The sequence below is a fragment of the Chiloscyllium plagiosum genome, unplaced genomic scaffold, assembly GCF_037043375.1.
Source record: "Chiloscyllium plagiosum isolate Xiang-an unplaced genomic scaffold, Cpla_swu_hap1 HiC_scaffold_4, whole genome shotgun sequence".
Taxonomy (NCBI): Eukaryota; Metazoa; Chordata; class Chondrichthyes; order Orectolobiformes; family Hemiscylliidae; genus Chiloscyllium; species Chiloscyllium plagiosum.
In genome coordinates this window covers 42,978,202-43,001,381 of record NW_028270142.1, presented here as the reverse complement: position 1 = coordinate 43,001,381, position 23,180 = coordinate 42,978,202, and the positions used below count along the sequence as shown (strand labels likewise).

General features: G+C 39.5%; 1 protein-coding gene across 9 annotated transcripts in view; it reads right to left on the bottom strand.

Annotated features, from left to right (window-relative positions):
- Window positions 1-3,670: 3,670 nt before the first annotated feature.
- Window positions 3,671-23,180, bottom strand: part of pomgnt2 (protein O-linked mannose N-acetylglucosaminyltransferase 2 (beta 1,4-)) — a 41,792-nt gene continuing 22,282 nt past the window's right edge. For 8 of the 9 annotated variants that reach the window (XM_043688706.2, XM_043688715.2, XM_087986191.1 and 5 more), the window contains one exon: window positions 3,671-8,374. In XM_043688706.2, coding sequence (XP_043544641.1) covers window positions 6,548-8,302 — 1,755 coding nt within the window. In that variant the 5' untranslated portion in view covers window positions 8,303-8,374 and the 3' untranslated portion in view covers window positions 3,671-6,547. Of the gene's footprint in view, window positions 8,375-23,148; window positions 23,170-23,180 lie in introns of those variants that run through there. The other variant, XM_087986192.1, reaches the window with a different exon arrangement.

Below are 23,180 nucleotides of genomic sequence, written 5' to 3'. Positions count from 1 at the left end.
AAAAAAAAACATAGGATTTTGCAGTCAGCCAGAAATAAAAGAGACAAGCTTTTAATAGTAGTGTCACAGCATGAAATGAAACCACTGCACTAAATCACATCTGTTGGCTTAACCTTGCAGAAAATAACCTCGAGATGAAGGGAAGCAGAATCTGGAAGAAGACTGTCATCCAATCAGACACCCCTCAATGCATATTTACAGATGCAGAAATTAGCATCAAAATGATGTGACAGAGACAAAACAACTGGGAATGCTCCAGCTTCAACACTTTTTAATTTACTTTAACATGGACTCCTAGGCTTCGTCTTTGTAACTCTTAGATTTACAAGTCTCATGTATATTCCAAACCAGACATATACTAAATTACAGGATGACTTGGTGTTTGGAGGAAAGACAATCAGAATATTTGCCCAGAATCTCGTATTAAAAAGAATTCAAAGTCAAATAGATTATCCACATAGCATGTTCCCAGAATGGAATATAAAGAGAATTATATTCGCATTGGGATGAAATGTCACCATCTTACAACTGGCTTATAATATGAGTTTAAGCCTTCATTGATGTAACAGATAAAAGAATTTTCCTATAGGGACACATCAACACATCAGAGTGCCAAGAACACAGTGCAATTTCAGCCTAGCTTGACATCTCTTGTACATTGTGTCTGGCCTGTGAGACTGCATTCTTCAAAACTAAAAAAAAAAGGTTGACTGTGTAGTTTCATCACTGCTACGCTGGCTTGGAATTTACAGTCAGTGGTGAAGAAGTGCCATTCAGCATTCTTTATGCTTAGAGCAGCAAATGCTTCACAGGCTCCTGAGCGGCAAATCAATGTTTCTAAAGATTCTTTCCAACACGTGCCTTTTGCAGAGGCTATGTGGCTTATGTAAGCAGACAAGCAACTGCATGATTCTCTAATTGCTCAAAGTGGAAAACTGAGCCACACAGAGTTTAGACCAGGAAGTATAAATTAGAATGTTGATTTTATCATAAAGCCATGTACTAAAGCAAAATAAAAAAAAGAGGGAAAGAACAACTGGATTCAGAGAAAAACATTTTTTAAATGTTTCTGAAAATCTCAAATGATTAAAGATTCCACACTTAGAAAATGTAATTTTCAAGGCCAGAGAGGTTACTTAAATAAATAACTAACTTGACATGAAACATTAATTTACATCTGAATATATCAGCCTTAACTCTTTCTCCAGTATTTGATAGGTGTCCAGTAGGTAAATTCACCAATCTCATTCCTTTTACATAATTGAATGCTGGCAAGCTGGAATTCTGAAGAAAACTTTATGGAGCAGAGCAAACTGGACAGCAACTTCTGGATGACTATTTTAAGCACTGGACATTTTGCCCAATTTACTGCAAGACACCAATGCGAATATAATTCTCTTTATATTCCATTCTGGGAACATGCTATGTGGATAATCTATTTGACTTTGAATTCTTTTTAATTCGAGATTCTGGGCAAATATTCTGATTTTCCATTAGTCTTAACATAAAATCTGATAATTGAAGTGAACAGAATGATCAATTCCAGATAAAGAAGGGCTTGTCAGGTTTTCCAACTTAGCTTAACTCTGCAATTGTTGCTTATTAAGCTGCAACATCATTCTGTGTGCAGCAACCTATGATTTGTGCAAATTTGTATTTCCATTTTAAATTTTTGTTCCCAAGTCAAACAAAATAATAAAATTGATAAGTTACCTTGAAATGGAGACTCACTGTGGACTTCCAGTCTCGAGGTGATTCCTCAAAGTGTGCTCCCACGGTGGTTAAGCCAGACTGCAACGTTTGAACTTGCAGCTTCATTTCTTTATTTTCTACTTAAAACTAAAAAGGTGCCACTGTATTATAATTGCTACAAAGTTTTAACTTTGTTGTTTCTTTCTGCGTTGTTCTTATGATTCTGTACCTAGGTACTTGTACCTAAGATGGCGCCTTGCATAGCGACATAATACACTTTTCACTTTACTCCAGTACGTTTGTACTTGTGTACATGTTACAATAAAATAAAATCAAAATATCAAACTATTCAAGTTTACTTCAGTTTGTTTCATGTTAGTCCTAGCTGATAAGGTAACTGCTAACAGAAACAACCATTGCAATGAGACATTTATATATAGAGTCCTTGAATTTCAGCTCATCACAGATATAGTAACATAGGAACAGGAGAAGGTCATTCAACTTACTGAAGCTGAATCTGCTGGAAAATGTTGATGTGTGCCACAACTCTATTCATCAATCTTTACTTCACCTGTCTGAAAAATCTCTCATCAATTTCAGGCTTTAACGTTTCAACTGACCTCAAAATCATAACTTTTTAAGGGAAAAGAGTTCCACCACTCACAATGTGAAAAAAAGTTTCTTGATTATATTCCCAAATGGCCACGGTCCAACTTTAAGAGAAATAATTGCTGTATTCACTTATCAAATCCCTTAGTTGTTTTAGAGACCTCAATTAAACCCTGCTGAATCTTCCAGATTCAAGGAGATTCATGGCAGATAAAAGTGACCTATCATAAATTAATTGATTAAGCTCGGATATCATCCTGAAGAGTCTACATTGCAATCCCCTGCAAGACTAACACAGCCTTCCTGAGATTAATTTCCTAGAAAACTGAATATAGTTACTCCAGATGGGTTCTAATCAAGGCTTTGTGCAACCGAAGATGAATCTCTTTACTTCAATTGCATTCCAATCAATTTCAATAAATATTCACTGTGCCATTCTTTGCAATTTCTACATGACTTCTGAATTTTTCTGGCATTTTCTGTTCTTATTTAATATATATTCTAGCTCATTTTTCTCAGGGCTAGATTGGACAAACTCATGCTTGATCATATTGAACTGCATCTGCCACAGTCACTTAAATCCATCATGTCTCTTTATAACAATTCCCTGTTCCTCCTAACTCAACATCACCCTAACAAACTGGGCACTGTGGATTTTGTTTTCATGGAATGTGGTCATCGTTGGCAAGGCCAGATATTTGTTACCATCTCAAAATGCTCTTGAGAAGTTGATGAGCAACCTTCTTGAACTGCTGAAGTTGTGTGCTGTGATGTTAAGGAGGGAGTTACTGCATTTTGTCCCAAAAATCAGGAAGGAACGACCACATCAGAATGTAATGTTTGGCTTGGCAGGGAATTTGTAAGTCATCCCCATGTATCTGCTGCGCTAATTTTATGCCAGAGGAAGTTTTGTTTTTGTTAATCGCATCAAACCCGACAAATGTTTTAACACTTTTTAAATCTCCACTTCACTTTCCCTGCTCCAAGAAGAACAATCCCAGGTTCTAGGTTGTTTAATCTACATCTCCAAAGTTTGTCATCCCTGTTACCATTATTTGAAACTCTCCAAGGCCTTAAGATTCTTCCAAAAGTGTGGTGCACAGGATAAAACAGTGAGGACTAACCAGTGAATCATAAAGTTTTAACTTCAGTTCCTTGCTTTTGTACTCTGTACCTCTATATAGCCACAAAATGATGGAATTATCTGAATCTGCACCCTTAATTCTGTCATTTTGCAAATTATAATATGAGTAGTTACGGATTTGGAGAACTTGCCAATTTCGTTTTTGCAGCATAGATCTCAATTTCATGATTTCAATTAAAAAGTGCAGACAAAATATAGAAAAAAATCCAGAGTTGAAACTGTATCTCTTAATACTATATTTAATCTTCAAGGTACATAAATTCCACACAGATTTATGTTAACACTAAAAACAAACTTAAAATAAAATCTCTCAGCCTTTGGCTCAAATTTTACTTGAACAATAATACACAAACATACCTGGGCACAGTATCAAATAAACTGCAACGACCAAGTTAAAGCAGCATGTTTCTCCTGTCTGTACAGTTAATAACACATAGAGCAATAAATCAATTTAATTATTCATTAAATAGTCAATATTCCCTGATTCAAAAGAAAGGTAATGCACAAAGATTAAAAATCAGACAAATATTAATGACAGTTCAAAACTTTCACAATAGTCATCTTACATACACTCCGAGCACACATTTTATACTATTACATTATTATTTTAGCTTGGCTCCCAAGGTTGAAGTGTTTTTTAAATTTGTTTTATCTGTTCATTCCTCTTACTGATTTTAAACTCGTGCAATTGTTCATCAGTCCATCCTGCTACCAGTGTAGTTTTCATTTTCATGACTTTGATCTAGACACAAATTGGTTGTTGAACACTTTGAGATATCGGATTGTTGTGAAAGATGCTATATAAAGGCAGGTTTTTCTTTATATTCATCTACTGAAATTGATGTTCTGCAGCACTGTTCACATTTATCAAATGTAATTTGTATGGTCATTAGTATGTCACATTAGAATACTCCCATTTAACAGCAATAAGACTAATATCTGTGTTAATGAATACACTGACATATTCTTACAAGTACTGGCAATCAGTTCTGTTTTCACCAGTACTACAATTTCATTCAACAACTTGAGAGCACTATTTCATGTTCTCTTCAATTTTTAACATGAATCAATATGGATAATTCATAACACACTGTCCATTTTTTTCATGTTCATTCAATACAAGTTATGATTCCAATAAAGCAGCTTCTGTGCTTGGCAATGGCCATCTCAAAGAAAAAGGTGCCACTGATGCTTGCCTGATCTTTAATAATCTCATCAGTGCAGAGTCCTCCACTGTTGATGTGTTGACAAGAAGTTAAACTGGAGAAACTAGTGGCTTTAAGATCAGATACTGGATACTTTTTGACCAGTGACTCACTTGTATGTTCCATCAAAGCCTCACCACCATGTGGAGACCTCAAGAGCATGATGGAATAGTCACCTGAATAAGGTGCATGTCCAACAACCCAAGAAGCTCAGCACCACCAATGCAAAACAGTTGCCAGATTGGCACTTCCACACCTGAAATCAAGATCTACCAATTACACCACCAACACATTTTCAGCATGCACTATTCACTGGAAGAAGAACAGGGATTCAGCAAATATATTCTAACAGCATAGTCCAACCACACGAACTTTACTAAGGTCAAAATTGGCAAAATAATCAGAATATTTTCATTTCTAAAGTGCTCAACATCCTGACTTAAAAATGACCACAAAAAGGAACTAAGGGTATCAAGACCTGCAAATACCTATCCCATCAATTTTATTTAGAATCATTGAATGAATAGCGCAGAAGATGGCAGTCAGTCCATTATACCTGAGCTGGATTGAATGACCTATGCTTTCCAATGGGAATGCAAATTTATTAACTCTACTTCTACATTTAATCTAATAAGATTATTGCAAGTAAAGTTGTAAACATAAATATTGAGCAAGATTATAACATATAAATCAAAAGGGACATATTAAGATTGCAACTTGATATTGGCGAAACCATATCTGGAGTAACATTTTACTGGAGAGGTTCAGCCAATGATCAAGATTAATAGTAGAATTTCACACATTTAGGCGCAATTGTGGAACCTGGGGTTTTTTTTATTCCAAAATGAGATGGAGGAGAGTTGGAAGAAGATTTTTAAGACAGTAATTTAGAATCAGGTAATTTTTAAAAAGAGAACTACACACAGAATTGCAGAGCTGTGAGAAGGGAACTGAAATAAGTTAGCATCTCGGCTGATTGCTTTAGCAAAGGTTACTCAATGTATGAAAAGAAAACAACAATTTGTGGAGACAGAGAACATAAAGTCTATAAACAGCCATGTTTTTAGCATCTTAAGGTAGTTGCCCTTACTGTATTTTATGCAGAAACAGTGATGGAATTGACCATTCTGCAAATAAGCAGGTACGATGAAGTAGTTTCCAACTGGGTTGGGCCAGGCTTTAATAATAGGAACTTCTGACAGAGGGGAAGAGAAAGATTTATAAAACACAAACACTTTACCAAGCAAATTCATTTTAGCTTATATGCAATCATCATGTATTCTTTTCTGTAGCTGTGGCTCAGAACACAGCAGGCCTGTGTAAAGCTCACAAGCATTCAGTATTTATAATCATTACCTTTGTTGAAGAAGCTTTGGTTGATTTTTGTTACTTCAGTCAAATGATATATAATACTTCTAAGTTGTTAGTGGAAGCAAGCTAGCCATTGTTGCTTCAACAGCAAACTCTAGCACTATCTTCACATGAATGCAAACATTCACATTGCCATGGTGAATGGTACAACCCTTACTTAGACATTCAGTTTCTGATTTCAGGTACGTCTCATGTTTTATCCAACCACTGTGTTACAAAGCAGTCTAAATCTACATTACTGATTTTAGTTACGATCTGCCCCAACCAGGGTGAACTGCAAATCAGCCAAATCTTAATTGGCTTTGAATCTGTATTTCTTTCCATCGGGGCAGCACTTGACTATAAGCTCACTCAAATTGTACAAAGCCCCAAAATATCTACTATTATTATTATTTAACATCTGTCCCTTTATTCGCTACAAGTATTTTCAGCTACAGGGACTTAACGAATATTGAATTACACATTTCTAAGTCACACAATTTATTGAAGCACATGATGTTTCTTCTTGTCTGTCTAACAAACTGCATTATGTGTTACAAGTCAGTACCTCTGCAAAGGGGCCAAGAAGGTTTTCATTAATGATGCATCTTATCCAAACCATGTAGGCTGTAAATGGTTTAATGTTTTCCATGAATGTATAGTTCTGGTAAGGCAGGATGTAAGGCATGTAGGTATTCTCACCTCGTTCCTGGATCCATACCTCATACTTCACCTCTTTTACTTTTAAATACTTTAGGTTCCAAGGTACTTCCCATGAAATGGATAACTTTCCAACATTTGTGACCTGATCAGGGGGATGGCACTTGGAATCTCTTACTTTTCCAGGATATATTAAACTGCTTGAAATAACCTTTTTGAGAGGAAGTTTGGATCCCACTGTCTGATGAATGGCACTTATCACTGATGGGATATCCACTATGGTGTCCTGATAAGCACGAAACAACCACTCAGGATTTCGGCAGCATAGGTGGCGAGGAACCTCTTTGCTCTTTTTTATACGCTCTTGTTGAGACTGAGCAAGATGAGCAATGCCACCTTGTTCCCATGGTCTGTTTGGATGGGTAACTGTATTCACCTCCTTAGTATTCCTCCAGGCAACATACTGTAGGTCCATACCAGGGAGAGATGTCAGAGTTTTATAAGGCGTGTAATGTTCTGGATTAATAGCATAGGGGAACAATTCAACAACTACAGCACCTGGGGGCAGAAAGAGTGCCATCACCAGCTGAGCTCCGTGCATGCTGACCAGCATAGAGGCTCCGCGAATTAATCGCACAAGATCACTAAAGGAATGGTCATCCAGAGTCACCACAATAGTCTTCATCTGAAATTCCTGTGCCAAACCCAAGATTAATTCCGCTTCATTCAGAATCAATCTATTAATTGTGCGACTGAACACCACAATGTACTCTTCACCACTGGAGTCTGTGGTAACATTTAATTTTTCCACCAGGAAGTTTGCAAATTGCCTAATTTCATTCCCCGATATCAATATGTTTGCTTTTGGTCGCTGAGGTTGGATGAACCCATACTGATACCAAGTGGTCATTTTTGACAATCCAACATAAGACTTTGTAAAGCAAAGCAGCTTTCCGAGACCTTTCAGGTGATCCTTCAGAAGGGGTTGCTTGTTGCTAAACAATTTGTAGAGGTCAAAGTGTGGCCCTTCATTCCAACCTTCCATAAACACCAATCGTGATTCTTGGTCCAAGTCTGGGAACAGTTGCATGGTGTAGTAGATTGGGAGGAGATCATCATGAAAGACATGCATGAGGTTGTCTGGGTTGAAACGGTTCATAATCAATGCGACGTCTGGCACAAAGACAGGTTTTGGCATGAACTGAAGAGCATCAATAGTCAACTCTACAAAATTGAAGTACTGTGCACTATGATCTTCAGCAGAAGATAAGTCCAGCAGAGCAGGCTGGAACCTCCGAGAACCTAGATTTGGCAGCAAGATAGAAGCATTGCTGTGAAAGAAAACAAACTCATCAATATTAGTAGAGTAGCAGAGGGATTCAAACCGGCAGATCCGCTCAGTGTGCATTGTTCCTGTACAAGCCATTCTGGTGCCATCTTCCATGAGGGCTTGCAATGCAGCATGGTAGTCAATCTTTACTTGGGACAGCTCTTGAGTCTGTTGAGAAAGCAACAACTCTTCCTCTATGGACATAGCATGTTCCCACAGCTTAGCATACTTCCACAACACAGCCGCTAGGATGGACACAAGTAAAGCATTTAAAACAATGGCTATGCTCATTCTGCAATGTGGTCTATGCATGTAGGGACGGATGCATTTCACAGCCAGGAGTTAGTGATGAGAGCTTCTTCAGCCAAGGCAGAAGTCAGGATTCTTTAAAAAGAAGAAGATAGTATTATCAGGCAGTAACTTCTAATCAAAACCTTTGAGAAATTCTATTGTACACTCAATGTAAAATGAACTACCAACTAATGATTTGCTTTTATATAGCACCTTTAATAGAATAACCCAGGAATACAAACAAAATTCGACATTAAATCAGATAGGTAACCATAAGCTTGTTCAAAAGGCTTTGATGAGCATCTTAAATAAAAAAAAGACGGACAGGGATTCAGGTACAGAATTCATGATCTTGGCACTAGGCAACTGCAGGTAGATTAGATTACTTACAGTGTAGAAACAGGCCCTTCGGCCCAACAAGTCCACAACGACCCGCCCCCATCCAACCCCACTCCCCTACGTTTACCCCTGCACCTAACACTATGGGTAATTTAGCATGGCCAATTCACCTAACGTGCACATTTTTGGACTGTGGGAGGAAACGGAGGACCCGAAGGAAACCCACGCAGACACGGGGAGAATGTGCAAACTCCATACAGGCAGTTGCCTGAGGCGGGAATTGAACCCGGGTCTCTGGCGCTAAAAGACAGCAGTACTAACCTCTGTGCCACCATGCCACCCGAAGTACAGCTGCCAATGCTGGAGTAGCAATAGTCAAAACCATTAAGGAGAGCAGAAATCCTGGACAGTTTCAGAAGTAGAGAAGGGTGAGGACATTAAAAGATCAGAGAATGAGGTTGAGAATTTCAAAATACAGGTTTCTTCTAACGTTTGGAATTCCCTATCTCAGAGATCTATGGATGCTCATTGATAGGTTTTTGGTGCTAAGGAAATCAAGGGATATGGGAATGGAATGGGAAAAATCAAGTGGAGATAGAAGTTCAGCCATGAACTTATTAAACATCAGGGCAGGCTGGAACGGTCAAATAACCTACTGTTGCGCCTATTTCTTATGCTCTTATCTTTCCACCTTCCCATCAGTGGCCCTTCTTCCTGTGTGGTTGGGTGGGAATATATTGCGCTGAAAATATTTGCTTCCCCAGCATTCTTCCACTCCATGTCATTTAAACAGAAGCCAGTTTGATATTTCATAAACAACAAATAATTAGTTAACTCATTACATCTACACTTCTTAACATACAATTATTACCAACTAGCTCAATGTTTTAAAAAAGTTTTATCATTGAAAAGAACTCAAGGATCACAGAATATTATTTCATACAAAAATAATGTAACCATTACACTATCAAACACCCAAGGAGAGTACTCCAATGGCTCCCTATGACAAGGTGCTGTATAAATGCAAATTGTTAATGCATATACTAATGATGCAATCATATAAGTATGTATAACATTTCTAAAGCATTTAATAGAGGTTAGTACAATAATTAACTTGACTCACTCCTTTCACAAGACACACTCCAGTATATTTTGTTACATTCATTCCACTCCCCTCCCCAGCAGTGCTCATAAACTATTCAATGAATTTACATACTCTATAGCCATCTGACATCAATATATTAATTCAAACATTTCTACGGTCAGAAATTAAACTGCAGTGATGTCCCAACGATGAAACTGCTCACTTCTAACCAATTGTATTTGGAGTAATATTAAATTGAAAGTAGTGAAGGTTCTTTAGTTGCTATCTGGCCACTCCTATCCTCCTAGCTGTATCTAACCCTCTCCCCTGATCTATTGCTTCTATAGCTGCTTCCTACAATTGTTAGCTTCCCAAAGGCTGGACACATTGGTGCTCTTTGTAATTCTCCAAGAAACTGAACAAGGACAGAAATAAACACAAGGTCAACATTTTCACAGCCAACTTGCAGATGTGAATGTGGGAACCAGGTGCAAACCAGACTTGTGTAGAACATGAATAAAACAGCAAATTTTTTTTTTTCAAGTACAGCAAAAGCTTTAGTCAGGAATGCTATTTATGTCAAATATTGTTTGTCTATTTTCAGAATAAATTAATGTATGTTTATGGATGCATATGTATAATCACTCTCTCTCATATTCAGAAGTTTCCTGTGAAGCTGATAATGAATAATCAATGTATTAAAGCATGATCACACTACGCCCCAGTGACAGCCCTCTGGGGAAAAAAAACCACTGGGATAGTTCCTCATCCCATATTGGGTTTCATCCAACTCTCCTCTCATACAGCACAAGAAGTTGTGTTTTCTACTGTCTCTGCCACCTTGCTATAGTTACAGAATATTCTTACCATTCCTCCCCCTCCCCTCCCCAGTAGGTTGCCTTTCCATCCATTATCTCCAACATCATGGATTTCCATGTCTTGGCTGAAACAAATCTTCACTCCATCTCCTAATTAACCAACCTGATCTAAGAGCAACAGAGATGTTATAGGTTAGGTGTGCTCAATAGAGGTGGATCTCAGGTTATACTACGGAAATATTATTGCATCAGAATCTAAAATAAATTCTTACAGCTTCTTGCCCACCAGCAGTTGCAAGAACATTTCTAACCAGCCACTATCTTGGTTTTACTCCCAGATGTATAACTGCGATGTTCCAATCTATGATACTGCTCCCTGAGGGTTCTTAAGCACTTCTCATCCTGAATTTGACCTTGAAATCTATTCTAGCTCTTCAAGAATGTCTAACATTTCTGAACTTGGGAGTCAGGTGGGATTTATGTTCAGATATACTTGAACTTCAGAGTGACTGTGGAGCAGAAACATGTTCCTTGCGTTGTAGTCTGATTGCCATCTTACTTATGGTTCATCATTTTATAATAGATTGACTTTCAAAATAAATGAAGCATTGAAAAGCAATTTTGACTCCATGATGACTAATTCCCAGTTGTAAGTGAATGTGTTTTAATTGGCTACTCTCAGCTGCAAACCTAATTGGTGCCAAAAAAAATTCTGCATTCAGATTAACTGTGCTTCACATAATATAAAATTGCAGCTTGGTTTATAATGTTGTGATCACAAATGAACAGGAGGAGAGTATTTCGGTCTTTCAGCTTGTTCTGCCATTCAATGACTTTTTTATCTTAACTGCATTAATCTGCTTTGGCTCTATATATTTTTTATATTCTCGTCTAACAAAAATATATGGATTCCCAAATTTAAAGTTATTAATTGAACTAATGCCTACTGTTATTTGTGGGAAAGAGCTCTACACTTCTTCCACTGTTTTTGTCAGGAAGTGTATCTGAATGCTTTGCTGGATGCCCTGTCAATGTCCCCTTGTTTTCAGCTCCTCCAGGGGTAGAAAATGTTTCCCTCCATCAACCCTAACAATTCCCTTAAAAGTCAGAAAAATCTTAATGAAATCATCCCTTAACCATATATATTTTGCAGGGATTATTAGCCTATGTTACAAAGCCCTGTGGTAGTATTCCTGCTTCTGATCTAGAAGCTCTGGTTCCACATCCCACTCCATGACTTGATGGCGAAGGAAGAACTCATCATAATGTGTCCACACAGGCTGAAATTCCAAACTGTCAGCACACGCCAATGACAAGCAGAAAGAGTGAGGCAGATACCTAATCATCCATTTGATGGGAAGAAATTGGAGTCTCTATAACTCTATGCCACAACATGCATGAAAACATATGTACATAGATTGGTCGGCGCAGAGGTCAGTTGGGTGGATGGCAGTATGCATCAGATTTGCAACAAGCACATGGCTCGTCTGGACCTGTATTGAAGGCTGCACTTGATATATCATATTAGGAACCCCTCAGCAAAGGCTAAGACTTGACTGACACTCGTTGATAACTATGGGAAGTTTCCTAACTTTATGCCAGACTTTGACTGTGCACTAAACAATGCAAGACAGCAGTAATATGAGCCTAGTACCTCTAGCTAAGGGAGCAAGGCCAAAAAAAGATATATTACATGGGATTGTAAAGCTGTGGATTCTTTGAGCAACCAGGCAGGCTCAGAACGTGAATGGTATGGCAGTGAGTAACTTGCCCATTGATGCAGCTTGGTCCAGTTCATGAGCTAGGTGTGTGTACCTGAGCAGCTTCCTTGTAGCAACATTAAAAGGATAGTTGCCAGTACAGACAGAGGTACAACACTGATGTACCGAAGAATCGGTAAGTTGGAGATATGCCGTGAGGGTTCAGTAAGTCTGGCAATATGCTAGATACCAACATCTGTGGAGGTGGGATATGTGTGGCCAGTGTCCAGAAATGTTGATGCCCCGTTTCCAGAATGGAGATCATTCAGATCAAGCAGACAGCTGAATCTGACAGGCGCTTGCTTTGTTTCCTTGTCAGGTTTTTACTGACAACAAGCTTGTTTGGCAAGTTGGGAAGCTGAATATCAATGAGGCAATTTGTGCCATTAGAATCATAGAATCCCTACAGTGTGGAAGCAGGCAATTTGGCCCAACAAGTCCACACCGACACTCTGAAGAGCATTCCATACTCAACCCCTAACCTATCCATGTAACCCTGCATTCTATATGGCTAATCCACCTAACCTACATATCCCTGGACACTGTGGGCAATTTAGCGTGGTCATCCACCTAACCTGCACCTTTTTGAGCTGTAGCAGGAAACAGGAGCACCTGGAGGAAATTCATGCAGACACGGGAGAATGTGCAAATTACACACAGACAATCGACCAAGGATGGAATCAAACTCAGTTTCCAGGCGCTGTGAGGCAGCAGTATTAACCTGCCTCACAACACCACTTGGACACTTAAGAAAGTGTCTTACAAGCTTTACCTTCTGACAATTGGCATCTCATCACTGACCAGTCAGAATCTTGCCGCATTGCTTGTGAAAAACATAAAAGACGGAAGGAGTTAATCCTGATGTCAGGACGGGTCATACTTGTCACTTGATTCTGCCACATGTCTCACCAGAGTCTACATCACTCAGATCCCTACAAGATTCTGCCCTGTATTTATTCCCCAACATTACGAGATGTCCCTCTTCTCTCCCTACTTGAATGACACTGAGACACGTGCTGTTGTCAGTTTGCTCATCCTCCCCACAGTCTGTACCATAGTCCACTGAGAAAGCAAGAAATCATGTTTCTTATGTGCCAAATTGGGGATGGACCCAATGCTGATCTTGGCAACAATGCCCACCTTTTGAGAATGACAAAATTGGATGTAAAAAATCATGAAATTATCACCAGAAATTTAATCAATACAACTTTCCTCATGCAATGCCAACGGTGTTTATTTACACTATGAAACTCTTCAGATTTGGTCAACAATACACACTTAGCTGAGCCAAAGCTCAATCAGTGAAACGCTCTTTGAACAGCCAATGCAAAAGTACCTCGAAGCAGTAAAATAGTAGGGATGAAGGGGAAAAATATATTGGCCCAATGTTCCATCAGCCAGGCCATCATTAATGCAGTGCAGAGATGGAAGTTGTTCATGGGAACCCTGTGGAATCCCCATCGTAGCATATTACAAAGGAACTGCACAGGAAATTGAATATTCCACAGGATAATTCATATACCCTGAAATCCTCTATTTAAGTTGGGGGATTCAGAGGGGTCCAATGAAATAAAGTAAAATAGTTACCCAGAAAAAGTTAGATTATTAAACACATAAATTTGACATAAATACATTAGACTATTAAATATCCCAGCCCCTGATTTGACCCATTCTCCAAATCCATTGTCACCAGACCTGACACGATCGACCCCCACTGCCAGACCCGATTTCCGCATCCTCCCTGACCTACCCTGCACATTGCATTACTTAACTGGCCCCGTTTCCACCTTACCCCATTTCTACTTCATATCATACTCACAGGTACTCTATCCTCTGCTCCTCTGCCATCCTACCCTTGACACACAACCTAGCTGATACTCTATTTACCAGGCACCCAAGCACTCTACCACCTGGTACTATTCAGTGGGGACCAGTGGTGGGAGGAGTGGTGGTTATCCTACACATGATAATTCTGCATTATGGAAGAACTGTAAGACTGGAAATATGGATCTGCTGATCAGAATCCTTCACCCACCTAGGAAAATCCAGTCCAAGAAAGCTTCAAAATAGTGTACACTCTATCATAAATTAGAACACGAGCATAGCAATTAGTTTAGGCAATGAACAACATAGCTCTAAACTAAGCTTATGCAACCTTTTTTGTGTCATTCAGGGGCCACTGAGCAAATTTCAGAAAGCTTTGTTTTCCCACTACAATAAGCAAGAGCCAGCAGCAGAGCACAGAGAAAGTGGTTGTGGTAATGTCATTGGACTTGAGGTAGCCAGAGACCCAGGCTAATTCTCTGGGCATCTCGGTTCAAATCCCTTTCTAGAAAGGGCGACATCTGGAACCTTAATAAAAAAGCTAGTCTCCAGGAATGGGACTAAAGGAGTTGGGCTCAATTAATACTGACCTTAGTCCATACTGTGTTGGCTTTGGTGGAATTCATATGAAAGTAGGGCTGGAAGTGCTTTGCCTTTCAGAGTGGTTTCTTCACTTCCATCTTACCTGTGAACTGTTTATTTTGCAGTGCTATGGAATTCATTGACCATATAAATATTGGTTGTAGGTGGTTGCACTCCCTTTTTAGTTATTGGAAACATTTTGTTGTTCATTTTACTCTTGAGGGTGCAGAGGGGGAAGACAAGTCAGAAGATCCCATGGGTCTGCTCCTGGGTCTGATGTGTGTGTGACAGAGAGAGAGAGAGAGAGAATGCAGTTTCCAGCAAAACTCTCAATGCTCTTACAGAAAGTGGGCGCCCCAGGGGGGTGGAATGCCTTCTCTCACCATCTAATTCCAATTGTATTTGGCCTTCGACCTTTCCCTCCGTTCTGTCATCATTGCACTGCCCTTATGAGTGGATAGGTTTAGGAAGGAATAAGAAGGCTGCATGTTTGACTCAGTCTTGTTCACTCACTCACATAAAAACCCAATCACCTACCCCAAATGGTCTGCCTCACTCATTTTATGTTCCTCCCTCAAGCCAGTCTCTCCCAGTCCCTGTCCTGCAGCTGCAGCCTCGGACTGAGTGAAAGCAATCATGTTCCAGTGCTCCTTCACAGACTTTGTCTCTTGCAATGGCTACTCATGGGATCATGAGTGAGCTTATCAGCAACAAACACCTTGGGGATACAGCATCTGACTGGAGGAGCTGTTCCTTTCCAAATCTCCTAGTTATACTTAGCTACAATTTGAAGAAAGGCATGCTTAGACACACAGGACCCCTTGGTGGGCTGCATAATGGCAATCATGCTGCTTGTTAGACAATTCTGATCTGGGCAGACTTAAACAATTTGTAGACCATCCTACAGAAATGATTTGACAGGTTAAACTGCCTCATTACTTAACAAGTACTTGAAACACTATAGTGCATGTAGCAAAGCTGTCATAAAATAAGTCAAAATTGTTTTCCATGGCTACAGGCAGCTGTCAGTTCTTATTCCAATATTTGTTGCATATTCTGTAAGGCACTGAAGCATGTTTGGACTTCAACATAATTTAATATTACATGAAATGTGTTTGTTCCTGGCACTGCCTGCTTCATTTTGAATCCCCTGTACTGACAACAAAACTGATCTCAACACCTGGAAGCTGAGTGTAGGTCTTAACAATTGTCTACACTGACTTATTGGTCAATAGCAACATTGCAGCATTCAGGGCTTTCAGGCCCTCTAGTGTACTTCACTTAATTACATCCCACATCATTTCCCTCACTCCCATCTCCTGACTTTTTTTACAGCACCAATACCCTTTTGTATTTTCCTGATTTAAAGCAGAAAATGTTTGACCCTATCGAGTAATTTCACAATGTGTGGCACTGCAAGGAAACAGCCAAATGATCAGGTATGGCAAAAATGAGGACTGCAGATGCTGGAGATCAGAGTCATGATTAGAGTGGTGCTGGAAAAACACAGTAGGTCAGGCAGCATCCGAGGAGCAGGAAAAGGGCTGATGAAGGGCTTTTGCCCAAAACATCAATTTTCCTGCTCATCAGATGCTGCCTGACCTGCTGTGCTTTTCCAGCACCACTCTAATCTTGACAAATGGTCAGATATGGACTATTGTTTGATATAAAGTTATAGCATACATCAGTGGCTTTTACAAAGAAAAATCTGAAGCTGTTTGAAGTACCAGGTTCTGACTGACACGTTATCAGTCTGGCTTTCAGTATCCAGTAGCAACTGTAGATCAGGGCTCCAACTTGCGCAAAAGCTGCTGGATTGACATTTTAAGCTGATTTTAAATTTATATTTTGTGAAGCTCAATGGGCAGCACGGTAGTGCACTGGTTAGCACTGCTGCCTCACAGTGCCAGGGACCTGGATTTGATTCTACCCTCGGGACTGTCTGTATGGACCTTACACATTCTCTCTGTGTCTGCACAGGTTTCCTCAGTTGTGAGGAAAGATGTGCAGTTTGGGTGGATTGGCCATGCTAAATTGACCCGTAATATTTAGAATGTGTAGGTTAGATGGATTAGCCATGGGAAGTGCAGGGTTAAAAGGATAGGGTAGGGGATGGGTCTGAGTGGAATGCTTAGAGGGTTGGTGTAGACTCAATGGTGCAGGTCAAATGTCCTGCTTTCACACTATATGGATTCCATGATTCTCTACTTGATCTGGGCTTCTGTATCTCACTAGTAACACAATGTGACTTGAGCATAAGGTCTAAAAATGTAAAAGCCAACATTCCCAGCTCACAAGTGAGGGAATGCTGCACTATCAGCAGTGCAGTCCTCCAGATGAGGGGTTAACCTGAGGACCCATGTGCCACCTCAGGTGAATGTAAAAAATTCTGTTCCATCATTTTAAAGAAGAGCAGGAAAATTTTCCCCAGCCAATTTTCCACAGGCCAATATTTATCCCTCAATCAGCATCTATAAATCTAATAGCAATGTAAGAATTACAAATGTATGCATAAAGTGGCTGCTCAGTTTTGTACATTACAACAGTGGCTACTTTCAGAAATATTCAGTTGGCTGTAAAGCATTTTGAAATGACCTGAGATTTTTATTAGTGCTATACTAATGCAAGTCTTTTCCTTTCTAACTTTACTGCAAGCAGCTAGTATTCCATGGACAGTCAACAAAAAGCAGAGAATAACAGATGCTTTAACTGTATTATTTTAACAGTGGGCATGGGAGCTATTTTATCTTTAAAAGACACAGTTTCATTGAATCACTTTAGCCTGCATAGAAACATTCCAAGTTGCTCTGATTGTACCGGCCATTTTGCTCATTTTTAAAAAAAAATCTCTAGTCCACCTATTGCTGGCTCTTAAAAATATTCAGGGCTTTTACCTCAGCTGCTTTATTGATAAGTCAGTCCATGCATTGATCATTCAATTAGTGAGGGAATTGCAGAGAATGAACAACCACAAACTCTGGCATTATTTCATAGGCTGCAGTGGAAAGACTTTAGAATAGCATTCTGTTTGTGCAATCAAGCAAAATTACATTGCAAATAGAGTGGAAAGGTTCTTGTAGTGCATTGATGGTGTCCCTGCCCCTCTGCTAGGAGGCCTGGGTTCAAATCTCACCTGCTCCAGAAGTATGTACTAACATTCCTGAATAGGTTGAATGGGAGAATATCAGTTAGGTGGAAGGTATTGTACACAGCTGTCCCATCTAGTCATAGGTTGCAGTGGTTCCCTGTGAACTGTTTATTTTGCAGTGCTATGGAATTCATTGACCATATAAATATTGGTTGTAGGTGGTTGCACTCCCTTTTTAGTTATTGGAAACATTTTGTTGTTCATTTTACTCCTGAGGGTGCAGAGGGGGAAGACAAGTCAGAAGATCCCATGGGTCTGCTCCTGGGCCTGATGTGTGTGTGAGAGAGAGAGAGAGAGAGAGAGAGAGAGAGAGAGAGAGAGAGAGAGAGAATGCAGTTTCCAGCAAAACTCTCAATGCCCTTACAGGAAGTGGGCATCCCAGGGGAGTGGAATGCCTTCTCTCACCATCTAACTCCAATTGTATTTGGCCTTCTATCTTTCCCTCAGTTCTGTCATCATTGCACTGCCCTTATGAGTTTTGCACGTAAACCGGTAGTCAATTCAGAAACACAGGTGATTTGGAGATGGAGGATAAAGCAAAAAAGTAACTCAGGTGATTTGGTGGTGGAAGCAAAAAGCTTGCAGTGGCTTGTACCTGTATGGCCTATTTCTGTTCCTACATCTTACAGTTATACAGCTGAAACCTCAGTCCTAACCTGTCAAAAGGGCAGCTACATGTGTACTGTTAAAAATAATTTGCATTAATTTAATTGCTTTTCTTTTTATTAGGTTCGATATCTTGTCCAACTGCAGCATCCAGAAACCATCAAAGTGTAAAGCATGTGGATTGTATCTGAAGTGTCTATTCCCAAACCAAGCTCAGTACAAGTGTTGCTAGCAGAATCACTTGAAAATGGAGCAACATATACCAACATTTAAACTATTTACAGTCCTTAGTAAGTACAGTTTTGGATTCCTCTTCAAGACAAGACACAGGAGTGGAAGTAGGCCATTTATTCCATTCAGTCTGCTCTGCCACTCAATAGGGTCATGGCTGATCTGATAATCCACAACTCCATTTTCCTGCCATTTCCCCACAACCCTTGATTTCCTTACTGATTTTTTAAAAATCTGACTTTCACAGCCTTGAATACACTTAATGATACAGGCTCAACAGCCCTCTGCAGGAAAGAATTCCACAAATTCACTACTCGCTGAGAGAAAAATCCCTCTTCATTTCTGCCTTGAATGTGCGACTCCTTATTCTGAGATTATGCCCTCTGGGCCTAGACTCTTCATGTCTACCCTGTGAAGCACTATATGGGGACTGAGTGGGGGTGGGTAGGCGGTTTACCAAGCACAGTACAAGGAATCACAAGTTACTATATGAGAGTCAGACCAAGGATAATATGGATCAGGTATACAGTGTCATACAATGCTTTATGAGAAGGGGTCACATTTAGAGTTCCATCATGAGGTGTTCATGCAGGTTGTCAAATGGGAAAGTAGTAGGGTGCAGTGGGTCTTGCTGAGTGGCTATACAAGGCTCTATCTGAACAAACATTAAATCTGGTTAGTGTGGTTGTAACCAGCCACTTTCACTTGCAAACCTTTCTTGAATATTCCCACAAAGAATTAACAAATGCAACACAAAAAAAAGTGTAATTAGCACAGCTGGCTTACTCCCATAATCAGGTCTCATTTGATGTCAGCTCACAAGATAGAGGCAGATCATGCAGCTGAAGTAAAATCCTAGAAATAAACTCAACACATCACACAACCAAACTCTGATAGTGTATTACATATGGGTCATGTGAATTAGGAGCAGGGGTAGGCTAATCAGCTTATCAACACTGCTTCGCCATTCAATAAGATATAATTAGCAGCAGCCAGATTGTTTGGCTGATCTGATCACTCCAGGTTCCATCCTATCCCCGATAATCTTCACCCCCTTGATCATTAGGAATCCATCCAGCCCACCTAAAAATATTCAAAGCTGTGTTTCCATTGCCTTTTGAGAGAATTCCAAAGACTCATGGCGCGCTATGAGAAAATATTTTCTTTATCTATGTCTTAAATGGTTGACTCCTTATTTTAAAATAGTGACCCATGGTCTTGATTCGGCTATAAGAGGAAACATTCTCTTCACATGCACCCTGTCAACATCCCTCAGGATCTTTTATGCTTTTTCTACAGCATTTGACTTCCTTGTTCCAATTTATCTACAAATAAGTCAGGCCAATAGTCTTAACTTGTACACTTTGGTCAGCTGTGATATTTTTCTATTTGACGAGCTCAAAGAATGAAGTTAGCATTACCCCATGTGATCGCCAACAATAAAGGGAGTATATCCATGGACACTGTTTACAGGAACTTCCAGGTAATCCATATACAAGACTGTTGACAAAGATGAGGGCACATATAATTAGCAGCAGCCAGATTATTTGGATGGGGAAAATTGGATAAGGAGGGAGGAGACAAAGAATGATGTTAATGGTTTTGTATTCAAATTGGCAGAATGGGATTGGTACTGGGGCTGCAGCTTTTCATTGCACTTATATATTATCTGGATGAAGGAAGACAGAGACTTACATTAGGTTCCAGTTAAGCAATGCCTCCAAGTTTTCTGATGATGATAATTTAAGTGGCACAGCAGATAATGCAGACGGAAGCAGAACATTGTAAAGAGAAATTGATAGGTTATGAGTGAGTGAGTAAAAATATGGCAGAATAATTTTATCCAGTTTGCATCAAAGAATGTTAGACCAAAGGATTTTGAGAGAAGTAGGATTTGCAGTAGTTTTGGACTAAGTACAGAGGGAAAAACTAAAAGCTAATAGAAAGCTAGCTTTATCTCAGAATAGCTGGAATACAAAGACATTGAAGTTATGCTTTAGTTACAAAAAAACTTTGTTTAGAAATCATTTGAAGCACTGCATTTGTTTCTGAGCAATGGATACCAGGAAGGATACTTTAACAGGGTTGCAGCACAGATTCATCAGTATGATACTTGGCCTAAAAGTGGGTTATGAAAACAAATTACATAGACAAGCCAGGTATTCACTTGATGGGACAGAGTACAGAACAAGATAGCAGAATATTAAAATTAGAGTAATTAAGATTGCTTGGAATGATATCAGGAAGGTGTTTGTCAAAGGGTACTGGAAATCTGGAACTTTTTCGTAGAAAAAAAGCTTTTGAGGCTCAGAAGTTGAATTTCACATTTGAAACTGAAATTAATAGCTATTTTCTACAAGAGAGTATAAATGGTAAAGAGCCAAAGCAGTCCAATGACATTAAGAAACATCAATCAGGATGTGGTTGGGGGTGCTGGGGATCAGGCTCCTGGAGCTGAATTGTCCTTACCTGTTTCAATGAGCTACATGGTACAGCTGGAGGATTATTGTTAACACGTGATGTGTTGTTCATATATGGTATTATAAGGCCACACATCTTTTATGGAAAGCTTGAGAGATGTAATGGGTCTTAGCCAGTAGAACAAAGGTGGTGACAGGAAATCAGTAGCTGTGTTACAACACTACAAGACTACTGCTCTGTTTAAGAAAAGACTTGCATTTATACAGTATTGAAGCTTTCCCAGGACATCCCAAAGTGGTTTGCAGCTGAACAAGTGCTTCTTAAGTATAGAGATTGTTATAATACAGCTCATTTGTGCACAGCAAGTTCCCAGAAGTAACAATGCGACAATGACTAGAGAACCTGTTTCAGAATAGTGTTGAGGGAATAAACATTGGTCAAGACACCAGTGGGGGAATCATCCCTGCTCTTCTTTGAAATAATGGTCCAGACTCTCATACATCCACCTGAGGGGGAAGTTATGATCTCTATTTTACTTTTCAGCTGAAAGACAGCACCTCTGACAGAGCAGCACTCCATCAATATTACACTGGAGTGTTCCCCTAGATTGTGCTGAAGTTTGGAGTGGAACTTGAGTCCACAACCTTTTGATCTACTGAGCTACTGCTGACGTAAGTCAACAGTAAAGAAAATTACATGGATATAAAATGTAGTGAAGTTTGGCAACGGCCCATTATGTGCATCCATTTAAGACATTTCAATCGCTTAACCTCTAAACCCCAACCTTTCCAGGAATGAAAGACAAAGGTTTTAGAGTGAAAGGCAGAAATGGTCACATGATGACTTTTATCAAAAAAAACTGTGTAAGATATATGAAGGTTAACAGTGAACACATTTGAACTTAGCAAAAGTCACTGCTTTTAGTTGAGAGGAGAAAATGAAACCAATGGAATATCCATCATGCATTTTGAAAAGTGGGGATGCTAACCAATGTTCAGTTACACTCAGTACATTTCATTTGCACCACACAATATTAAAAATGGGGACCAAAGTGTGAAAAACAAGGATGAGTATAGGCTAGAGATTAGAAGCAGATTTTGGAAGACAACAAGTAATTGTATTACACCATTAACACACATTAATCAACTATCAGAACTTAGCACTCGCCAGTTTTACAGCAGTGACCAGGGCTGTTCTTTCATGAGAGACACCAATGGTGAGTTCAACCTGAGGATCACCACGCCTCTGGCGAGAAAAAGAGATTGAGAAACTACTGCGTTTCAAAAAATATAGCAAATGCTACGTAGTTTGAAACTCAAGAGTGTGTTAAGGTGCGAAAATAGCCACGTTTTTTAAAAGTCTTCTTACGGCATTGCAATTGGATGCTCTTATATCTGGATCATAGTTGTGAAGTTTATCTGCTAGTATGGCATTTCCCTTTAATACTACAGGAAAAGAGATAAATCTGGGGATGAGATCAGAGAGTAATTTTCAATGTTTGTAAATTTTTGGGCCATACATTATTTTTAGTCTTTTTGATCCAACACACTTTGCACATCAGAGTCAAAACATGAATATTACAAACCACTCACACTGGCTTTTCAACGGAGTTACAGGGCTGATATATTTTCGAATAATTCCCTGCTTTCACCCGACAGCACGTCAAATAAGAGCAACATCAATAACACCCACATGCAATAACGCGGGAAGAAATATTCTTAGGCCTCGGGCAGAGGCTGCTCTGTAAAAAGGACTAGCAGGTGGATGAGTGGGCCGGATTCTCACACATCACCATATTTCTTTCCTTCTTCATCAGAGGCAGCATTGAGCATTTGGCAAAGGCTGGGTGATCTTTTCACAGAACAGTCCGTGATATCTACCGGGCAATGTCAATACACATTTAAAAACAGACACATTGTATCACAGGGACACATTGTATCGAAAAGAAACACTATCAGCATTGCAATGTCTCAGATACATTTCACCAACCAGATACATTGCGGCTGTTGTTACAGACTCTTATCATTAAACTGTGTGTGGAATAGTTCACGCACTGTCTCATGTAGCTCTTTCACCAGCAGAGCCT